At 39.3% G+C, this 21,229-nt stretch overlaps 1 protein-coding gene across 1 annotated transcript; it reads right to left on the bottom strand.

The window, feature by feature from the left end:
- Positions 1 to 1,963: 1,963 nt before the first annotated feature.
- Positions 1,964 to 11,047, bottom strand: RFXAP (regulatory factor X associated protein). Its single transcript, XM_047855329.1, has 4 exons — positions 11,006 to 11,047; positions 10,231 to 10,959; positions 5,703 to 5,810; positions 1,964 to 3,443 (listed from the first exon to the last, which is right to left on the bottom strand). The coding sequence occupies exons 1-4, from the start codon at positions 11,045 to 11,047 to the stop codon at positions 3,333 to 3,335; spliced, it is 990 nt and encodes a 329-aa protein (XP_047711285.1). The 3' UTR covers positions 1,964 to 3,332.
- Between the last annotated feature and the right edge of the window lie 10,182 nt (positions 11,048 to 21,229).

The raw sequence follows: 21,229 nt of genomic DNA, 5'->3' as shown, positions 1-21,229 counted from the left end.
TGTATATGTATATAAAACGTATAGCTTGCTGAACTTTCATTAACAGAACACACTTGCATGCCCGGCATCTAGGGCATAATACCAGAACCCCAGCAGCCTCTTCATGCCTCTTCCTGGGTTCTACCCCCTCCCAAGTCTAACCACGCCTGAACTCTAACAGCAAGCTTCACCTGTGTTTGTACTTTATATAAATGGAATCATCCACACATCATTTATGTTTGGTTTCTTTAGCATGGTATCATGTGAAAATCAGCTATCTTGTTGTGTGGCGATGTTCCCAACACAAAATTCTATTACTGTGAAAGAAGGGAAAAACAGATTATCAGGGGATTATTAGCAAGCGACTACTATTAGCCATCTCTCATTGACTTCAATGTATCTTTCCAACTTTTGCCTTTTTCCTAAAGTTTCTTATCAACTCCCCCACTCTATCTTGGCAGTTGATCTCCGACTTTGTTGGAAGACAGAAGCTGGAAGCTTATTTATATTTATATAAATAAATGTATTTATTGTGTCCTCTTTCCTCCAGTCTCAATTGAACTAGCATAGCATTACATCTGCCATATTCTGTTAAAGTGGGAATAGGGCCTGCCCAGATTCAAGGGGGTAGCAAAATAAAATCCAATTCTTTTTTTTTTTTAATCTTTATTTTGAGAGAGAGTGTGTCCATGCTGTGCGTGTGTGTGCATGCAAGCAGTATAATGGCAGAGACAGAGGGCAAGGGGAGAGAGAATCCCAAGCAGGTTCCACACTGTCAGTGCAGAGCCCGACACGGGGCTCAATCTTAGGAACCATGAGATCATGACCTGAGCCAATATCAGGAGTTGGACACTTAGCTGATAACAGCCACCCAGATGCCCCTAAAATCCAGTCCTTAATGGGCCACATCACATAAGAGCATGTGGAATGGGAGACTTTGTTGTGGCCATCTTTGGAAAGTACAGCCTGCCACACCTAGCTTCAAAGTATTTGTACAACTATTTAAAACTATAGCAATCCTATACAGAACTATGAGAGATAATAAATTGTTGTTTTACACCACTAGATTTTGGGGTGGCTTGTTAAGCAACAATAACTATATAGCTAGGTGTATCAGTTACCTACTCTCAAGAATGCTGTGTAACAAACCGCCCCAAAACATTGTGACTTACAGTCATAAACATTTATTATTGCTCACAACTCTACAGGTCAGCTGGGTGGTTCTGTAGTTCTGGGCTAGGTTTGGCTGATTTGGGTTGGGATTTCAAATGCATCTACAGTCAGCTGGCAGGCCGTCTGGGGGATAGCTAGTCTAGCATAGCCTCACTCACATGCCTGGCTGTTACAGGCTGTTGGAAACTAAGGTGCCTGGGCTATGTGTTTCCTTGTCCAGCAAACTAGGCTGGGCTAGGCTAGTAGGCAGCTGAGTAGGGTTCTAAAAGAACAAGGGCAACTATTCAAAATCTTTGGAAATCTACTCAAAGTTGGCATATTATTTCTTACGCATTCTATTGGCTAAAACAAGTCACAGGCCAGTCGTTCAGATTTAAGGGGTAGGTAAATAAAGTCAATTTCCTGGTGGGAGGAGCTGTAAAGCCATAAGGCGAAAGTTATGAGCACATGGAAGGATAAACTAGTAGTGACACATGCAATAAATCTACCCCCAAATAAGTAAAAACCTTATTGTTTTAGTGATTTATCTGCAAGTATATGTTGAGATAGATACTTATACATAAATTCAATCTCTTTTATTTTAATTCAGTACTCCCTGGCCTATTACTTTCCCTCCTTTCATATGCCTCCTATCCTATTTAAAGGATAAGCTGATTTTTTTTTTCACCATAAAAGTTTATTTACACTATAGGAATTAAGTAAAGCTCCAATACCATAAGTAAGAGAACTAACAGTTAATAACAAATGTAAATGAATTCCTCTGCATCCAGAGTGAAAAAACTGAAGAAGAGAACAAGTGAATCAGACAATGCAAAGGTCAACAACTGGGCTTTAATGAATAATTTTGGTGAAATCTGTTATTTTTGCACAGATAGGCAGGTATAAACCACACAAAAAAATAAACAAAAATATTCTTTCTCTCCTTAAGTACTTCTTAGAACAGCCATGACTAAGTTTAACTGGATACATATTTCAGGGCTTAAAACCCAAGAAACAAACACATTTTTACAGTTAAACTTAAGAGACATACATTTATTATCTAACATTGGAAATCCTCTCTTGACATTTGATTGGTTACTCTTATTGGTAGGCTTGCCTTTTAAAACTTTTCCTAGGAGAAGATACAAGGAAAAAGTTATCTATCCAGTTACTCATCATTCTGTGAACTTTAGGAATAATACGATCTTAAATTAGCTGTTTCGGAAAACATTGACAAAATGGTGGAGTGTTATTTTTACTTTCAGAATCTCTTTTTGAAAAGGAAAATGAGTACAAAAAAAAATTTTTTGTCCTTACATTGGTGGAATGAGATACATCTATACCGTTCACAGATTTAACACACAAGTCTGCTTTAAAAGAGATCAATACTAATAGGTAACATGAAGTGAGAAGCCAACTTGAAGAGATGCTTTCATTCCAGTGTACTTAGATAACCCCTCTCCTAGGTTTTAGCAGCACATGCCTGAAAAGAAATGCACATCCTAATTTCACAGATAGTAACAATGATCACTTTCCTTACACATTTAAAATATGCTTACCTCTTTGACAGCTCCAGTCTTAACTGTAAAGAAAAGGTTATTACAAGAATCCAATTCTAGGTGCCCTGACTACATTTTATCATCACAAGTAGTATCACAACTATCGGTGTATCTTAAGAGAAGGATTACTGGCATTGTGGGTAAGATAATTATTAGTTGTGAAGGGCCATGCCAGACACCATACAACACTTAGCATTCCTGACCCATTCACTAAAAAACTAGGAGTTTTCAAGGTCACTGTGACAACAAAAACATATCCATACATTTGCAGATGACCCTTGATAAGAACCACTGAATTAAATGACCAAAGATTAGTATCTATTAACTTTTTGACTTCCACAGAAAGTAACTGCTCCATTACCTTCAGTAACTATGACTGAAGAGGAACACTTTGTTTAAAAAAACAACGGTAATTAAATGTTATTTTGGAAAGATAAGCTGTTTCTTCAAATTCACAGTAACCTGAAAGGATTAGATGCACAAAGTGCAATACTTATTTATCCCCAAATGCACACATACATTTACAGGAAAATGACTGCTTATGTTTCACTGGCATGTCTTACCCCATTTATCTTTAGTATAAAAATATGTCCATTTACTACAACAAAATAAAAACAATGTAGATCTTCTTGATAGATTCTTTCACACTGATGTTCCTGGAAACTGCTGCTGTCTTTGCTCCAAAACTTGCTGATTTAATAGTTGTTGCTGTTTCTGTAAAAATTGCACCACTTCTGGACTTCTTAGTAATGACTTAAAAAGAAAAAATGTATTTGTTAACATTATTCTTATGGGATTATCTTCACATGCTATAAAATTGCTGTTATGTCCCTGCACAAGGCACAATATGCTTATAAAACATGACTTTGCATTCACCCTTGCATCTGATGCATTGCAATTAAACTGCAAACTAATAATAATAAAATTTGATGTCATACATCAAAATACTAAAACCTAAAAATAGTGAGTGAAGCCTGATCTTATTGGTGACTTTGAACACAAAGGAAATGCTTTATTGATGTGCCAGCATATATATTGTCTATGAAACATAAGAGCAAACAGCCAAGAATAGCACTGGCCCAAGATTATAGCAAGAAAAACAAGGACATGAAAAGGGGCCACATGTGAAAATGGCCATTAGATGCTAGTGTGGAAATCCACTTAAGGATCCAATTTCTCCCACTAGCCTATTAAGTCTTTCTGAAGAAATTAAAGCGTCTGTGTGTGTGTGTGTGTGTGTGTGTGTGTGTGTGTATGTATGGGTATATAGGTATTAATAAAAGTAATATTAGCACATTACCAAAAGTTCAGAAAAGACAGAATATGACTGATCAAAAAATATATATACAGTTTTGTACAACTGTCATTTTAAAATATAAAGTCATATAACAACTATAACAGACTCTGGTTAGTATGATTTTACTATAATAAAATACTTATAGAAATTGATGAGGAGAAAAAATACTTTGGCTCCAAAAAACTGAAAAAGATAAACTGAACAAGGTGGAAATACTATCATTAAATACTGATGTTAAAACTTAACATTAGAGGGGCACCTGGGTGGCTCAGTTGGTTAAGCATCTGACTTCGGCTCAGATTATGATTTTGTGGTTTGTGGGTTTGAGGCCCATGTCAGGTTCTCTGCTGTCAGCACAGAGACTGCTTCAAATCCTCTGTCCCCACCACCCCCTCTCTGCCCCTCCCCTGACTGTTCTGTCTCTCTCAATATAATAAACTTAAAAAACAAAACAAAACCTTAACATTAGAGCAAAGTACATTTTCTAGTTACTGGTTTTAAAACTTACTTGTAGTCAACCATACTTCAATAAAAACATGTATTTGTAAAGATAGTCCCAAATTCTATTAAGTAAATGCACAATAGTCTACTTAGTTATTACGACACTGTTTGAGCATTTAAGCTGTTTAAACTACAATTTTACTAACTGTGATAATTACATTTCTGGCAACATCTTTATGCTTAACTTTATCCATATACAGAATTTATTTCCTGCAAAGATCTCCACAGTAAGTATGACTGCTGAGCTAAATGAATGATTAGTTTGGAGACTTCTGATACATAGTGCCAAACTGCTTTGCAGAAGTCTTATTATACCAACATATGATACCATCAAAAGAATGAGTATCTAGTTCATGGAACCCTCAAGGTCATTGTTTGTTATCATTTAAATAATTTTCATCTGTTGTACTGTTTATTATGATTTTTACTGACATTGAATACCTTTTCATATCATTAAATGGTGGCATTTCTGCTTTTTTTCCCTGTTCATATTTTTTGCAATGTATTAAAGTCAAAACTTTTTCCTCATCAACTTATATAAATATTTTGTAAACTAAAAATGTCAACCATATTAACCACAGTCTCTTATATTTGTTGCAAAGATTTTTCCTATATGTTATTTTGAAGTTTGCATTTTTACCACCATTTTTGACTATAGTATTCATTTCTTTGTAATTTTGTCTATTTCTTTTAAGCCAGAAAAATATTTTTGAGATAAAGTTTCAATGCCATTTTTAAAAAATCTTTATCAGGAATTTATTTTGACGTACAGTGACATGATTAGTTAAATTCTTTTTTGTCCTCAAATTATTTACCAGTTATTTCAGTATTTATTGAATAATCTCTCTTTTTCTGATTGAATTCTGATGCCTTCTACCAAGTTTATAATAGAGATCGTTCTTAAATGGTAGCCTAATTATACTTCCATACCACTAAAGCATTATCCCATAAATCACAGAATTCAGTACAAAGAAAGTCTCTTTTAAAACCCTATCTTGCTCAGATATTCAAGGTTTAGTCAGTGAAGATATAGGAATAAAGGTGTTTCAGCTCATCCAGTTTTGGGAGAGCATTATGACATTCTCGTGTGTGGTGGAAGAACAATTCGATCCTGGTAACCGTTTAACAAGTTTTACAATCACAAAAGCTACATAATTCTATTTACAAAAACTTTTGTTCACAAATTTGTAAGTACTTTACAAACAGATATTTACCAGTCTTTTCTGATTTAACACTTGTTCTAAAAGAGTGGGTCTTGCAGGACGATCCCCAAAGGTTCCTGTTCTTTGTTTAACAATGGAGAGTATGTTATCTGTACTTTCCTGGGATAAATTATAAAAATACAAATAGGATTAAGTTAAGTAATAATCCATGATTGTAAGCTTTCAATGATGTAAGGAATGGGTCTCAGCTTCTCTTCCTTCTTGCTTAGTCCCTGTGAAACATTGGGAAAATCCCTGTTTAAGTCATAGGTAAAGTGATGGCAGTTAATTTTATAGGACATTCTTCACTCCCTCACCTTCTACGATTTCCAACCTGGGATTTCCAGTCTCTTGAAGGTCTCAAAATCAATAGTGGGGCAGAGGTGGAAGAAGCAGAGTTACTTGTTAGCTATTTTCAATATTACAAAAAATGCCAAGTGGAAATTAAACATTCTCTTCAGATAAAGCCACCCAGGCCAAAACAAAGTTTGTCATAAATACATAACTCAAAGGCAATTTACATATTGCTAATGAGACACCCTGATAGTTTCTTGCCCATTTAACAACAACAGTTAAATGCGGGGAGGGGGAGCAGTAAAATATTAAAGAAGCAACTGACAGACGAAGCTTTCAAACTTTGGAAGTCACTAGGAAAAAAATGACAAACTGGCTTTGAAAAGACTAGAAAGCACCGGTATAAATAATCTCCTGCTATTGGTATAGCCAAAATAGTTAAGTTCTAAAATGAAAACCATAGTCTGAGACATCCTTAACTAAACAAAATCAGCACTAACTACCAAATATGTATCCCATTACCTGACAGAATCTTAAAATACTCACAATTTTCCTGGCATAACTAAATATTGTTGTAGTTAACTAAGATATTCTGACTCTTAGAAAACCTGATACAATACTGACCACACCCAGAAATTCTAACTAAGCAAATATAAAACTGTAAGTGTTTTACCATGAAGCCATATGTAAATTTACTCTCCTCTCTTTGCTCTTTATTTAGGTGGTTACTGAAGCTGTTTTCTTCTCCTGACCTCTTTCCCCACTGGCTCTGAGTTCTCTGTTAAAATATCCACTTTCTCTCTTTCATTATGAGAAGTTTATCAACTGTATGTGACAAAAATGTTCAATCCCTAAACACTTTAGGCCGCAAAATGTAAAGGAAAAAAAAAAAAAAAACTGTAAAAAGAGCATTCTGATACCAGAGAAAACAAAAATAATTTCTTCCTCCCTCGCTCCCCACAGGATTAACTACATGTCATTTTTGTGTGCACAGAAACGAAATAATGAAACTGACTTGATGGTGTTATTCTTACAACCCCAGAAAAGCACTATGTAGATTCACAATGTTAATGTCACAAAAACACAGAAGCTTGTAGTAGAAATAACCTTGAGTCAGCTAGTCCAAACTTCTACAGTGTTCAAATTCCTTTTTCAAAAATTTTCAACACCTTTTGCCCTAAGGAGTTTACCAACTTTTAAGGCATCCCATTTAGTTTTAAGTAACTCCAACATCTAGGTAGCTTTTATTTAGGTCGAGCTGAAAGACATATGTCTTGTGATTTTCACCTAAGGTTCCTAGCTACTTAAACTATGCAAAATAAACCTACTGCTTCTTCTAAACGATAGCCTTTTAGATATTTAAGGATAATGATCAACCCCGTAAGTCAATTATTTTAACCCTAGTTCCTTTTATGTGTTCTCTCATATAATACACTTTTAGATGCATAGACTAAATATTATGTATATTTGTTCCTTATTTGATTTATGTAAATGATTTTAAAAACCTTAATTTCTAATTTGCTTTTCACACTACAGAAGACCCCTACCACTGCCCATCAGTCCTACTATAATAATCTCCTAAAGTCTCTAAGTCTACAGGCCTTGACTTTAAACCATCCCATTAGAGTAGAGCCCTGTTACTTCCTAATTAGAAGCTTCCTTTAAAGACTCCAAACCTAAATCCCATAACCTGCCATTCAATACCATACATAAACTGGCTTCCAATTCTCTTTCCAAATTTATTTTTCATGAATTTTCCACATAAATATTCCACTCTAGCTAGAGTGGTCCTCCTGTTTCTTCCCAAAAGTGTCTTCTGTATTCCCGCTTCCCTTTTTTTACTAAGATGAGCTTCATTTTCTTTCACCTACCCAAATTCGAGGGAAACAGTATTGTGTGAGGATACACTATGTGAGTGAAGGCTCTGGAATCAGACTACTTGGGTTTGAATATTTGCTGGGTATAAGACCTAGACCAAGTTACTTCACCTTTCTGTGCCTTAGTTTCCATGTATGTGAAATACAGCACCTATCTAGCATTGCTAAAGGATGTGACACTCCATTTACAGCTTTGCACAGTGTCTGGCACAACAGACACTTAGCTGATTAAGCATAAACTATTAGCCACCCTTTCTGGCTTATACTGAGTTATATTTTCTCTGCAAAGCCTTTCCAGAGTATCTCAGCCTATAATGATCTGTCCTCCTTTCCACTACTAAAGAAGTGCTATACACTTGCCCCTTATATCCTGATGGTCACTGTTGGTTTTCTTCACACTCAGTTCAACAAAGATAAAGACTCACAGCTCTTGAAGTCTCAGAACTGGTAAAGTGTCCCATAATATAAGCCAAATGGTACAGCAGGGTATTAATTCTTGCTTATAGCAATTACTTCTCTTTCCTAAAAAATCATGCAAATTATTTTAGAATAGGAAAATTATTAAGATTCTTCTTTGTGGGACGTCGAGGGGGAGACTTAATTCAGTATCTATTTGCCTTTTATACATTTTCCTCAAACTGTAGATGTAAAAGCTGGACAGTTAAAAGAAAAAAAGTAACTATAGGTAAAATACCTCTTTCTTGAAAAGAAGTATATTCTCTCTCTGAAGAATTCTGAAGTGAATTTGAAACACAGGAGTAACTTTGGAACATATAGGGGGCAAAAAATCAACCTTACTTTCATTCTGTAATAAGTGAAATGCTTATTTCCATAATTCCTTGTAATCTAAGATTTGGTAAAATACATTTTACAAGGACACAAGTTCAGGTCCACAGGGGTTTTGAACTCTATAATGTGTATGTAAATTAAATACCTACATGTATATATTTTTTCTGGGAAAAGGGTTCATTAGGTTTTATCAGATTCTCAAATAAATCCTTTTACCCTAAACAGATTAAGACTCAATGAGATAAAAGGGAAAGAGAAGTCACTCAGGCCCTAATTAGTGTAAATTAAGTGTGACATGTTGAGGGCTATAAATTTTAAAAATAGTTATAACATTACATTTATAAACAATCCCAAAGTCTAAAATTTTGGCAATGAGGAGGTTGTTCAAGTCCAGCAAAAACTAAGAAATTTAAAGACTTTCAGAATACATTCTAGGACAGCTTTCAGTTTAAAATTTTTTCTGGATCATTTTTAACAAAATTCAATTTTTCAATGTACTGAGGGACTATAGCTTTTATTAAAAGGAGGAAAACATACAGATGAAATATCTGCTTATCTGTAACAACTTCCAAGCATACTACGAATAATGACAATAATAGTGGCTAAGGTTTACTGGCTTTTACTATCTGCTAGATAGTGTGAACACTCAATATGGACTATTTCACATGTTCACTGCAACATTACAAACCAGGCACCATTTTAAAATCCACTTTACAGATGAAGACGCTGAAGCTTCTAAGAGTTTAACAACCTATTCAAGAAGGCCACACCACCAGCAAATGATGATGGAATGGAGATTTGTAGCCCAAAGTCCAACACCAGAGCACTGGCTTTAACCTTCAAAACAATTCAAATTAAACACTCCAAAAATCTTCTGAGACCTACACCCCATTATTATTCCATTTCCCTTTCTAGGGGCACTAAGAAAAGGGATAGTTAGAACAAGGTACTAAGAAAAGGGATACTGAGAACAAGGTTAAGTACAGGGTACTAAGCATGGGAGTACTGAGGACAGTATAAGGCTACTGACAATAGAATTACTGAAAACAGAGTACAGAAGAATAAGATTAAGGGAGACCAGGGCACTAAGAACAGAGAACTTAGCAATGGGGTACTAAGAGTTGGGTACTAAAATAGGGATACTGGTAACAGTACGCTGTGAATAGGGTAATGCAATCAGGAAGAGATTACCTTCTCTAAAGTATAATTTCATCTAGTTTCCTAAGGTCTCTTTGCCTGCTCCTTTAGCGATGAACCACATCATTCACTTACTACCTGTCCTTCCAGCCCATATTGCAGACCTTTGAAATAACAGGTCTGCTGATATGTCACAACATTTCCACTGACACATGCATCTCTCACAAGGATGTACCCGAACGGTTAAGGCTTTGCACATGTGTGTATAAACTCTAATTTAGGACAAGCACTCACTAACTCTCTGCCACAAGTCGAGCCATAGCAACCTGGCCCATCTGGGAGCCGGCGGGCAGCGCTGGAAACGAAACACGGTTTGCGCTAAGAGTGTTGTTTCCCCCCCTAACCACCTCCCGCTCCCCAAGACCTCAGCTAAGGTCTGATACCTCCAGTCTGACGTTTCCCGCGCTGCCAGGCTGGGCGGCCCCACTGCAGTTCAGGGCCTGATCACTTTTCTTCTTTTTGTACTTGTCCTTGTACATCTTGTTGCGGTGTTTTTTGCACATCCAAGGCTTGCGCTGCTTGGCCACCTGGCTCGTGGTCTCGCTGCAGCCCTCGAAGGTGCAGGTCTTGCTCATGCTGCCCCCGCCGCCACCCCGTCTCCGGGCTCCCCCGCTGCCGCCCTCGCCCCCCGAGTGTGCCTCCTCGTCCTCCAGATCCTCCAAACTAGCCGTGCTCTCGCCTCCCCCCGGGGCGTCTGAAGTGTCCAGCAGGTCGGCTTCGTCCTCCCCTGCCTCCTCCTCGCCAGCCCCCGCCACTTCGCACAGGTACCTAATGGACTTGCCCGTCCCGGCGCCGTCCCCCAGGGCCGGAGGCTGCCTGAGAACGCCCTCCGCCGCAGACTCGTCCTGCCCTCCGCAGGGGTGCATCACCAGCAGGGTGAACTGCGAGGCCGGGGCCGGGACGGAGGCTGGAGCCAGGGCCTGGCCCAGAGCAGTGGCGGGGGCCCCGGGGCGGAGCGCGCCACCGGCGGCGCCCGGCCCCGCACCCTCGACGACGCCCTGCACCTCCGTGCTGCTGACACCTTGCGGGGGTCCACGACCCCAGCCTTTCAACAAATGCGAAGCCCAGCGGCACTTCTCAAGCCAAAGACCACGGAGGGGTAAAGGCTCCGGCTAGGTGAGGGGGCCCTGACTGCGCCTGCGCGGCCGCATCTCGCGCGTGAGCGTTTCTCTGCCTGGCGCCTTTCTGGGAACTTCGCATCTCTGAGGGGCGGGGCTGAGCAGCCCGCGAAGGAGCTGACTGCGCAAGTGCGGCTGCGGCGCTGGCTGGAAGCGCTGCGTTGCGTTTCGCTGCGCTGGCGCCGCCGCTGCTGTGGAGGCTCTGTGTGCAGTTGAAGTCTCTCTCTGCGCGCTCGGTAAGACCGCGCTTTTTGCTGAAACCTACTATGTCTAAAAAGTTTCAAAAACACTTTTGTACTGGAACTCCACAGTGTAAATTAAGATGGCTCCTGAGCGATTTTATGACTTACGGCGTTTTAATGCTAATTGTCATAATATTTTGTCCCAAAATGCCTTGAAATGGGAGATGTGAAGCTGGCATGTGCCACAACCTGGCACCACTAGTTGGCAGTCAAGGAGGGCAGAGGCGGCCTATTTGAAAATATGGTGGAGAAGGAGTGGGCCAGACTTGGGGCCAAGTTTGTGTTAAAAGCTGAGTGATTTGTTCCGATACATTTCTTTTTCTCTCTTGGAAATTTATTTTATTTTAATATTTGTCCTTTGCTGTGACCTCTAAGATGAGTCTTTAATAACGTTTTCATTAAATACAGTGAAAACGGGTAAAATGCAACCCTGAATGACAAACGTTAAAAAAAAAAAAAATAAATAAAAGATCTATTATTTTTACCAGTTGTTGCACAAGTGCTGGTTGCTAAATCTTAATTTAGCCATATCTCAGGAGGGAACCGACCCTGCCGCCTCTTGAACGAAAGTGCCAGGTAGTTGTTCTCTTTCCATTTGTTCCTTCCTCCTTGCCTGGTTGGGTTTTGCATTCCACCTATTGGGAAGGAGAGCAATGACTACCCCAACAAATGATAAGTCCACTCACATTAAGGTGTTGGGGTGTTGATGTGTGAGTAGGTCACCAGCTACCTACGTTGCAAAGAGAGGCACAAAGAGGTTTGAATATAGACAGACCTGGCTGGCACTGTCCTGTGTGACCAGGCCTCATTAGTGACAGCCTCTGGGACATTCAGCTTTCTCGATAGTAAAAGGAAGGGTCAGTGGTGTGCTAGATGAGGTTGATGAGAGCCATTGTTGAAATACCAGGTATTTAATGAGCTGGAAGTCAAACACTGTTATTATTAAAAATTAAATTACATAAACTTCCAATTAAATTATTTTATTAAAAAAATTTTTTTAACATTTATTTATTTTTGAGACAGAGAGAGACAGAGCATGAACAGGGGAGGGGCAGAGAGGGAGGGAGACACAGAATCTGAAACAGGCTCCAGGCTCTGAGCTGTCAGCACAGAGCCCGACGCGGGGCTCAAACTCACGGACTGTGAGATCATGACCTGGGCCGAAGTCGGATGCTTAACCGACCAAGCCACCCAGGCGCCCCACCAATTAAATTATTTTAAAAACAAAAGTTAAAAACCTCAAAACTCATCCCTTTCTAATCGTTTTTCAGTGTTTTACTATTAGCAATGCTTATAAGATACGTATGTGGAAATACTAGTTAGTAGTGTGATACTGCACGTCTCTTCTCAGCTCTGCATTCAGTGATGTCACGTTGGTTGCTTGAAACTAGCCATGGTGAGCGTGTTTACACTATGGGGATTGTCAAGTGATACAAAGCAGAGCTTGACTTGCTGTCGATTGTCTTCAGACTCAAGGTGATAGTAAAAATGTTAATGAAGATTAAACTTAACACATTTGATGGCTGTGGCTGTCACGTTGTCAGTAGCCTCCCAAAATTGAAATATTCTCTCAGTATTTGAAAATTACCATGATTTCAGCAAAGAAGTTGCTCCCATCATTGAACAATAAGTGAAGTTCTGGCATACATCTTCATTGTTTCACTTTTGTCTTACTCATCAATAGAAACAAAAATGTCAGCCAACATTCAGAGCAGAACTGCACTCTGTCACTAATGTGAGCAACTTCTTTGCTGAATCGGATAAAAATCAAGCATTTATTTATAGTTTGAATTCTTGACACTTGTTGGTGAAATAATTATAAAAAATGATAGTGGATTTTGCAAGAAATAGCAGGTTACACTGAAGTGTATGGAATTACAATAAGGAGTCTTGTGATTTTTATTATTTGTAAATCATGTGCTAAAACATTCTTTCTACCAGTCAACTGGTTTTTAAAAATTTATCAGCATATCACTGAAGGCAGTGCTATTTAAACCCTAGTGCAAATTCCTGTTATGGTATACAATAAATGACAGCAGGGTTTTGTTTTTTGTTTGTTTGTTTTGTTTTTTTTAATTTTTTTTGACATTTATTTATTTTTGAGACAGAGAGAGACAGAGCATGAATGGGGGAGGGTCAGAGAGAGGGAGACACAGAATCCAAAACAGGCTCCAGGCTCTGAGCTGTCAGCGCAGAGCCCGACGCGGGGCTCGAACTCACGGACCACGAGATCATGACCTGAGCCAAAGTCGGCCGCTTAACTGACTGAGCCACCCAGGCACCCCGTTGTTGTTTTTTTTTTCTTTTTTATTGAGATATAATTTGCATGCTATAAAACCCACCCATGGTAAGTATACAACTTAATGATATAGGCCAGCAGGGGCCAATAGACTCTTGTAGTACTGCTTTAATTGTCCATTCTCAGTGTATTTTAACTCTGACTTAGGCTTCTTCCTTTGCTCAAGAAAATGATAAATGGTTAATTTTTATGTAGTTATTAATTCAAATAAAATTGTTTTAAACCTAGAACCAGAGTTCCACACCTGTTTTCCTCTATTTCAAACTCTGTAGATGAGTTTACTTTCTCTAGTTTACTTTTTTTCTTCCTTTCTGGCTTCTAGACAATAGTTTTACGCTTCCCCGAGAAGTAATATATGCTGTGTGTTGGGAGCTGAGGAAAGGAACCATTCTTATTTCCTTTTATCAGTCTTCTTACGTGTTCTTTCAAACTATGAAGCTTGGTGTTAACAAAGTACCAATTTTCACCAGAACAGAATTTTACCACTGTGATTACAGCATAGTAGAGTTGTCTTAAAACCAATTACAGCCCTCATTTTTATCTAGGAAAACTTGTATGAAAATAAATCTATAGGTCTTGGATTTTATTTTATTATTTCAGAAGAAAATAAAGTATTCTATATATCATGTTTGTGATACTGATTGAATGAATATTATGATTATTGCAAAATGACAATTTTCAACTCTTATCACTTCCTCTGTATTTCTGAGTTGGCATTTTACTGTTGGGAAGAGCCATCCCTTCTACTTTCTGTATTTATTTCTTTATTGTTTATATACGATCAGTATGGACTCATGAATTTCTGTTTTATTTAACGGATTGCAGTCTCTTACTTACCTTATCAATGCTCAGATTGTTCTGGATTTGGCTGGACTTCCTAGATTTGGCTGGTGGTAGTCCTTCAAGCAGGCTCCTGTATCCTTTTGGGTACTCCCTTGCTTTCTGGCATAAGAAGATATTCCAGACTTGTCTTGTACTGTCCTAGCTACAGTCCATTTCTCCTTTCTCCTAGGAGATTTCCTAGGATCTCTGGTTCCTTTTCATGGAGGATGACACCTAGAAACCAAGATCTGGGTGCTAGATGTGCTCTATGCTACTAGGCACTTTCTTTTTTTTAATTTTTTTTAACGTTTATTTATTTTTGAGACAGAGAGAGACAGAGCATGAATGGGGGAGGGGCAGAGAGAGAGGGAGACACAGAATCAGAAACAGGCTCCAGGCTCTGAGCCATCAGCCCAGAGCCCGATGCGGGGCTCGAACTCACGGACCGCGAGATCGTGACCTGGCTGAAGTCGGACGCTTAACCGACTGCGCCACCCAGGTGCCCCGCTACTAGGCACTTTTAACAGATAAAAGGAAAAAATCCAAACATGTATGTATCTATACTTAATCATGAATTCATACTGATTACTTCTGTTCTGATCCTACCCCCAGTAGCGTTTCTTGACTTCCTTCATTCCACATCAGTATCTTCTTTCTTCCCAATGATAACTCTGGTTATGATATGAGAAATTTATTCATGGCAATCTATATTACATGTTATGTTGTATATCAATATTTTTATTTTTAAAAAATTTAAAAATGTTTATTTATTTTGAAAGAGAGAGGGAGGGAGAGAATACCAAGCAGGCTCCATGCTCAGCCCAGAACTGACACAGAGCTCAATCCTACCACCGGGAGATTGCTACCTAAGCCAATATCAAAAGTTGGCCACTCAATCACTTCAGCCATTCAGGCTCCCCTTAATCAGTTTTTTTTTAATTTATTCTCTACTTCCAGAAAAATAAAAGGCCTATTAAGAAAATAAAAATTAGCACAGTTCATTTTGAGCCCATATTTGTATTTCTTGTCTTCATCCGTCTATAGATAAATGCATGACTGTAGCAAAAGACAGACTCTGCTCAGACTTTCAGATATATTGTTAGCATTTTGTTTAGGAGAGCCAGGAGATAACCTCCTTTGAAAGAGGGTTTCACAGAGTTTCTGGGTACATGATACTTTGATATTTATGTTATCAGTGTAAGAATAGAGAACTTTTAGGGGAGGAAATATTCCTGGGTATTAGTGACAGACGTTTAGACTTTAGTCACAGGTTAAGTGCCCGTGTATTTGATCTTTCATATCCCAAATCATTCTTGAATTTAGCTTAACACAAATGTCACAAAATGTATTGCCAAAATGCCAATAAAATACAGAAAAGCAAAGAAATATCTGTAAGATGACCTCCTCTGGTTCTTTTACAAGGAGAGTTCTTCTATCCCATGTGATATGTATTCATAACACTCATGATATCTGATATCGCCACTACCAGTCTGAGTCCTCATTTGAACATAAGCAGGAAAAAGTTTTTAAAACTATTTCTAAGTAATTCAGATGAGTTTGGTTCCAGGCAAATAGTGTGATTGGAAGAACAATGAGAAGCAGGTTTCGATCTATATGAAGTGAGAACTGGCAACTGGATCCATCTGCTATGGCAATAAAATTCTGGGTTCCACTGAGAAACAGGTTATCATCTCATCCTTCTTGAGCTATGTGTGGAGATAGGGAGGACATGAAAAACTCCTGGAGGTTTCATGATTTCGTTTAAGTTATACAACTAAGTTGTTTTTCTAATTAGGATTTTTTGTTTTAAGATTTAACTGAGTGAAATAAGGTGTTATACCCCACCAATTTATAGCAACATTACTTTTTTCCAGAGATGACAGGATCTTCAGAAGTGTGGGTAGGTTACTTTATCAAAGATCCATTCTACTAGATAATTATTAGACAAAACAAACAACATTCTAATGACAGATTAAAGAGGCTAACTCTGGTAGCATGATGAGTGAAGTAATGTTTGTTCTGAGACACTTCAGTCTGGTGACCTTAAGCTCTATTAAGCTAAGAGCTGGCACTGCTCTTAGCATGACAGCTTCATCAAGGGGATCTGAGATTATTTTATTTTATTTTATTTTATTTATTTTAAAGTTTATTCTGAGAGTGCGTGCGCAAGAGAGAGAAAGCATGAGCGGGGGAGGGGCAGAGAGAGAGAGGGAGAGAGAATCCTAAGCAGACTCCATGCTGTCAGCACAGAGTCCAGCGTGGGGCTCGATCCCACGAACCATGAGACCATGACCTGAACTGATCAAGAGTTGGATGCTCGGGGCGCCTGGGTGGCTCAGTCAGTTAAGCTCCAGACTTCAGCTCAGGTCATGATCTCACGGTTTGTGAGTTTGAGCCCCACGTCGGGCTCTGTGCTGACAGCTCAGAGCCTGGAGCCTGCTTCGGATTCTGTGTCTCCTCTCTCTGCACCTCTCCTGCTTGCGCTCTGCCTCTCTCTCTCTCCCTGTCTCTCTCAAAAATAAATAAACATTAAAAATTAAAAAAAACACACACACACAAAGAGTTGGACGCTCAACCAACTGAGCCACCCGGGTACCCCAGAGATGATTTTAAACAACACATGATATGGAATAGGGAACTGAGGAAAGACACACAATCATATGATATATAAAACCCTGCACTTTGGGGTACCTGGGTAGGTACCTGGGTAGCTCAGTTGGTTTGGGGTACCTGGGTAGCTCAGTTGGTTAAGCATCCAACTCTTGATTTTGTCTCAGGTCATGATCTCACAGTAGGTGAGATTGAGCCCCATGTCTGCACTGACAACGTGGAGTCTGTTTGGGATTCTCTCTCTCCCTCTCCATCTCTGCCCCACCCCTGCTCACACTTTCTCTCTCTCTCTCTCTCTCTCTCTCTCTCTCTCTCTCTCTCAGAATAAACACACACACACACACACACACACACACACACATGCAGGGGCACCTGGGTGGCTCAGTTGGTTAAGCATCCGACTTTGGCTCAGGTCATGATCTCACGGTTTGTGGGTTCAAGCCCTATGTTGGGCTCTGTGCCGACAGCTCAGAGCCTGGAGCCTGCTTCAGATTCTGTGCCTCCCTCTCTCTCTGCCCCTCCCCTGCTCGTTCTCTGTCTCACTCTGTCTCTCAAAAAATGAATAAACATTAAAAAAAAAAAGTGCATTTCACCTGTTGATGTACTTACTGTTGGTAGTACTGCTAGATTTATATTTATGATGCCTAAAAACATATCATTCTGGTAAGTTCTATTTTGCACAATTCCCATAAAAATACATGGTATGTTTATAATTGCATATGCCATATTCATAACAGGAGAGAACTTCTGATTGACTAGCTGTTGATGAAAACCAAATCTTATGATTTTACACATTTGATGACTAGAGTAATTTTCCACAGATTGGTTTCTGGCTCCATACATTTCAAACCCTTTTTGTCCTCCACTATTTCATGTTAAGAGCAATCGGACACTTTTGTCACATTCATATTGTGATCCGACCCCTGATCCTCTATATACTCTCTTGTCTTCATGCCCAGTGAATCTGTAGAGTATAGGCAGTAGGAACATTCCTGAAAGCTGTTGCTACATGGGAGAGTGGGAGAGTGAGTTAGCAATCCCTTGGCTATGAACCACATTAATATATCCCACTAAACCCAAACTAATTGTATCACAACTCAGCTTCCTCCAACCAGATCCCCGCATGTCTAGAGCCTCTTCAATACCACCCAGCACAAGAAGAAATGTGACAGAAGGGAAGTCCTGAGTGGAAAGAGACAGGGGTCTCAATCAATTGAGATTAAATTGCTTGCTTTCTTTTGCAAATTTTACATAAATATATGCCCATGTGAACCCATTGTTGGCCCCCTCCCAGCCTTAGACAGGAAGAAGGGGAAAGACTTGGAACTTAAGCATCATCATCTGTGTGTAAATCCATCTTGATTCATAAGTACTTTGTCCAGATAAGTGGTAAACTGGATGGAGGCTGTGCCTTTCAGAGAAGAACTTTCACTTGAGTTTAAGGGTCCACTTAGGAGGATTGGGTTTGGAATTATTTTAGGGAAAGGATTACCTAGGGGATTTCCAAGCCTTTGAAAACATGATTGTGCTGTGCTGTCTTCTCATAATTAGAGCTCATCTTTACATTTTCTTTCTTTTTCCTTAGGAAATCCCTTTAAAGTTTCTTTTTAATAAACTGCAAAGGAATATTACTCCTAAATTAGCAGGAGACTGTGAGGACTGGCCTTCTCATAGATTTACTGTAAGTACTAAATGACATAAGATTCTAGCATTTAATAAGTGCTCAGTTAAGGATAACAGCAGGATAAACAGTTTGTTAAATGAGCTGAATTGGGGGGGGTGCCTGGGTGGCCCAGTCAGTTGAGCGTCCGACTTTGGCTCAGGTCGTGATTTTGAGGTTCGTGAGTTCCAGCCCTGCGTCAGACTCTGTGCTAACAGCTTGGAGCCTGGAGCCTGCTTCAGATTCTGTGACTCCCCCTCTCTCTCTGCCCCTCCCCTGCTCATGCTCTGTCTCTGTCTCTCAAACAATAAATGTTGGAAAAAAAAAAAAAAAGAAAAGTTGTGTCCTTTAAAAAAAAAATGAGCTGAATTGGTAGGGTTTGGAAAGTAACTTAGACTTTCTCCTACTGCTGTCTTTAAGCTTAATGTATGTGCTCTTTCTTTCCCACCTCTGGACGACGTTTGGGGAATATCCTATTGTTTTTCTGTTCCCTTTCATAGATTAATAAACAGTCTCATTTTCAGATTTTAACAAGCCCAGGAGAGTATAATATCAAAACTTTATTTTCCCCCCATTTGCTTTAAAGCTTCTCTCTTCCTCCATAACTCAAGGTTGACTGAAGTTTGAAACCGACTGGGGGATGGTGGGCAGGAGTGTACTTGGTTTCTTTATTCTCCTATCCTTCACTTTCTCCCTTACTCACAATTGCTCTTTCTGACCCCTCCAAGTCAGAAATAAGGGATAAGGGGAACTTTTTTTTTTTTTTAAATCACTAGGGGAAATAATTTTTAATAGGCTACACAAGAAAGGCTTCACTGAGGTGACATCTGAGCTTAGACCTGAACCATGAAAAGGGATGGGGGGAGGTTGGTGGGGAGAAGATAAGTAGGTGCCAATAGGCCACTGTACAGAGTTTGGATACAGTGGGAATCCACTGGAGAGTTTTAAGCAGAAGGGTGACATGATCTGTTTCACTGCATCAAAAGGGCTCTGGATTCTAGTCCTGTAGCATCTATCTGTTCCTCCTTTCTTGGATAATCTCTCTTTGGTTTACTAAACTTGAGATTCTCTCTAATCCAATGTCTGGCCCCAAACTCTCTGCCATCCATAGTGAGAGATTAAAGTGAGTCTTGTTAATGAGCAAACCGCCCCCTTTCATCATTTAAATGCCTTCTTCCCCAATGAGCATGATCTGTGTGCTCATTAACTGAGACCAGTAAGGAGAGCTTTTGAAGAACACAAACTTATGTGGCAGGTGTTATTATAATCCACAGTTATAGCCCTTCATGTGGCAGATGCCCTAATGCTGGCTTTATTGCTGGTGGGTGTTTCAGTGAGTTCTGCTCTCCTGATTTTGGTGATACCATTTCCATAGCATCTTTCTGCTGCTGGATCAATGTATCTCAGCACACAGGACAGAGTCCTTTCAGGATAACTCAAGGCCAGCTACCTTGCTCCATCATGGATGGGAGACTGGCTTGTTCCTGTTGCTCCCACCTTTCTTCGTGTTATGGAGACTGCCTCAGCCATTTTTAAGGAAGGTTCAGGCAACAGTCCCTGTCATCCCCTGAACTCTAGTGTATATGTGTGCAGTTTCTCTGAAATGTTCTTTCTAAGCTCAGCATATTTATCTTAAAAGATACAAGGAGGGAAACAGTTCAACTCCAACTCGCTTCAAAGTAAAAAAAAGAAAAAGAAAAAGAAAAAAATCTCTTCAATCGTTTTCATTCTTGTCACATTCTCAACTTGTCTTATATTTAAAGTGGGGGGTGGGAGTTATAATGGGGAATGGATTTCAAGTTACAGAGCCAGTTTGGAACCACATTGTTGTCCTGTCGCCTATGTGTGGGCACTTAAAACCTGTTTTTCTCATCTTTGGGGGCTCACTGGGAACTGTGAGGTAACAGGAAGGAAGGTAGTTATAATTTGAAAGTTGTAGCTGTGCCACTTAGATTATCCATATATATATATTTTTTCCCTTGGTGTACTGTTATTTTCTCATTCATCCCTGCCATTTTTAGTTCAGGTGGGCTCTAATGCTGTCACTCCTCCATCAACACAGTGTGTGTACCATTCACCACCACCAGTCCGACATTCCCTTCGGTTTATGTTACTATCATTGTTATCACCAAATTTGTGCAGACAGCTTTGCATGATTTGCACTAAAGGAGGGAGGTAATAGTTTGAGGCAGTACTGAATTTGAAAATAATAAAAATATTTTAGATTCCTCATTGCCATCAGAGTCTTTACTTGCTGAGCCCAAAAACCATCCATAAGAACACTAATTTCTCCATTAGTTATATATTTAGAGGACTTTAGGAAAAAGACCTTCCTCTATGAGGGAGAAGATACTGCCTTTTAGGAAGATCTACTATGACACAAAAGCAGCAAGCAATGAATACAATGATTCCAAGAGGAGAGCTGAGAATATGAAGCTAGATTGGAGACACAGATAGAACAAATTAAACTGGGAATAGGGACATTCTGACCAAAAATAACGGACTCCATATGGAGGTCACATGGCCAAGGAGAAGTTTGAAATGCAATATTCTGAAGGCTCCCAGGAGGTCTGAGCACTAGAGGATGATCTTGTATAGATGAAAGTGATCAAAGATCAATTGCAGAAATAT

Source organism: Prionailurus viverrinus, chromosome A1, assembly GCF_022837055.1.
Source record: "Prionailurus viverrinus isolate Anna chromosome A1, UM_Priviv_1.0, whole genome shotgun sequence".
Classification (NCBI taxonomy): domain Eukaryota; kingdom Metazoa; phylum Chordata; class Mammalia; order Carnivora; family Felidae; genus Prionailurus; species Prionailurus viverrinus.
Note: the sequence above shows the minus strand (reverse complement) of the source record. Positions and strands in the feature narration are given on the sequence as shown.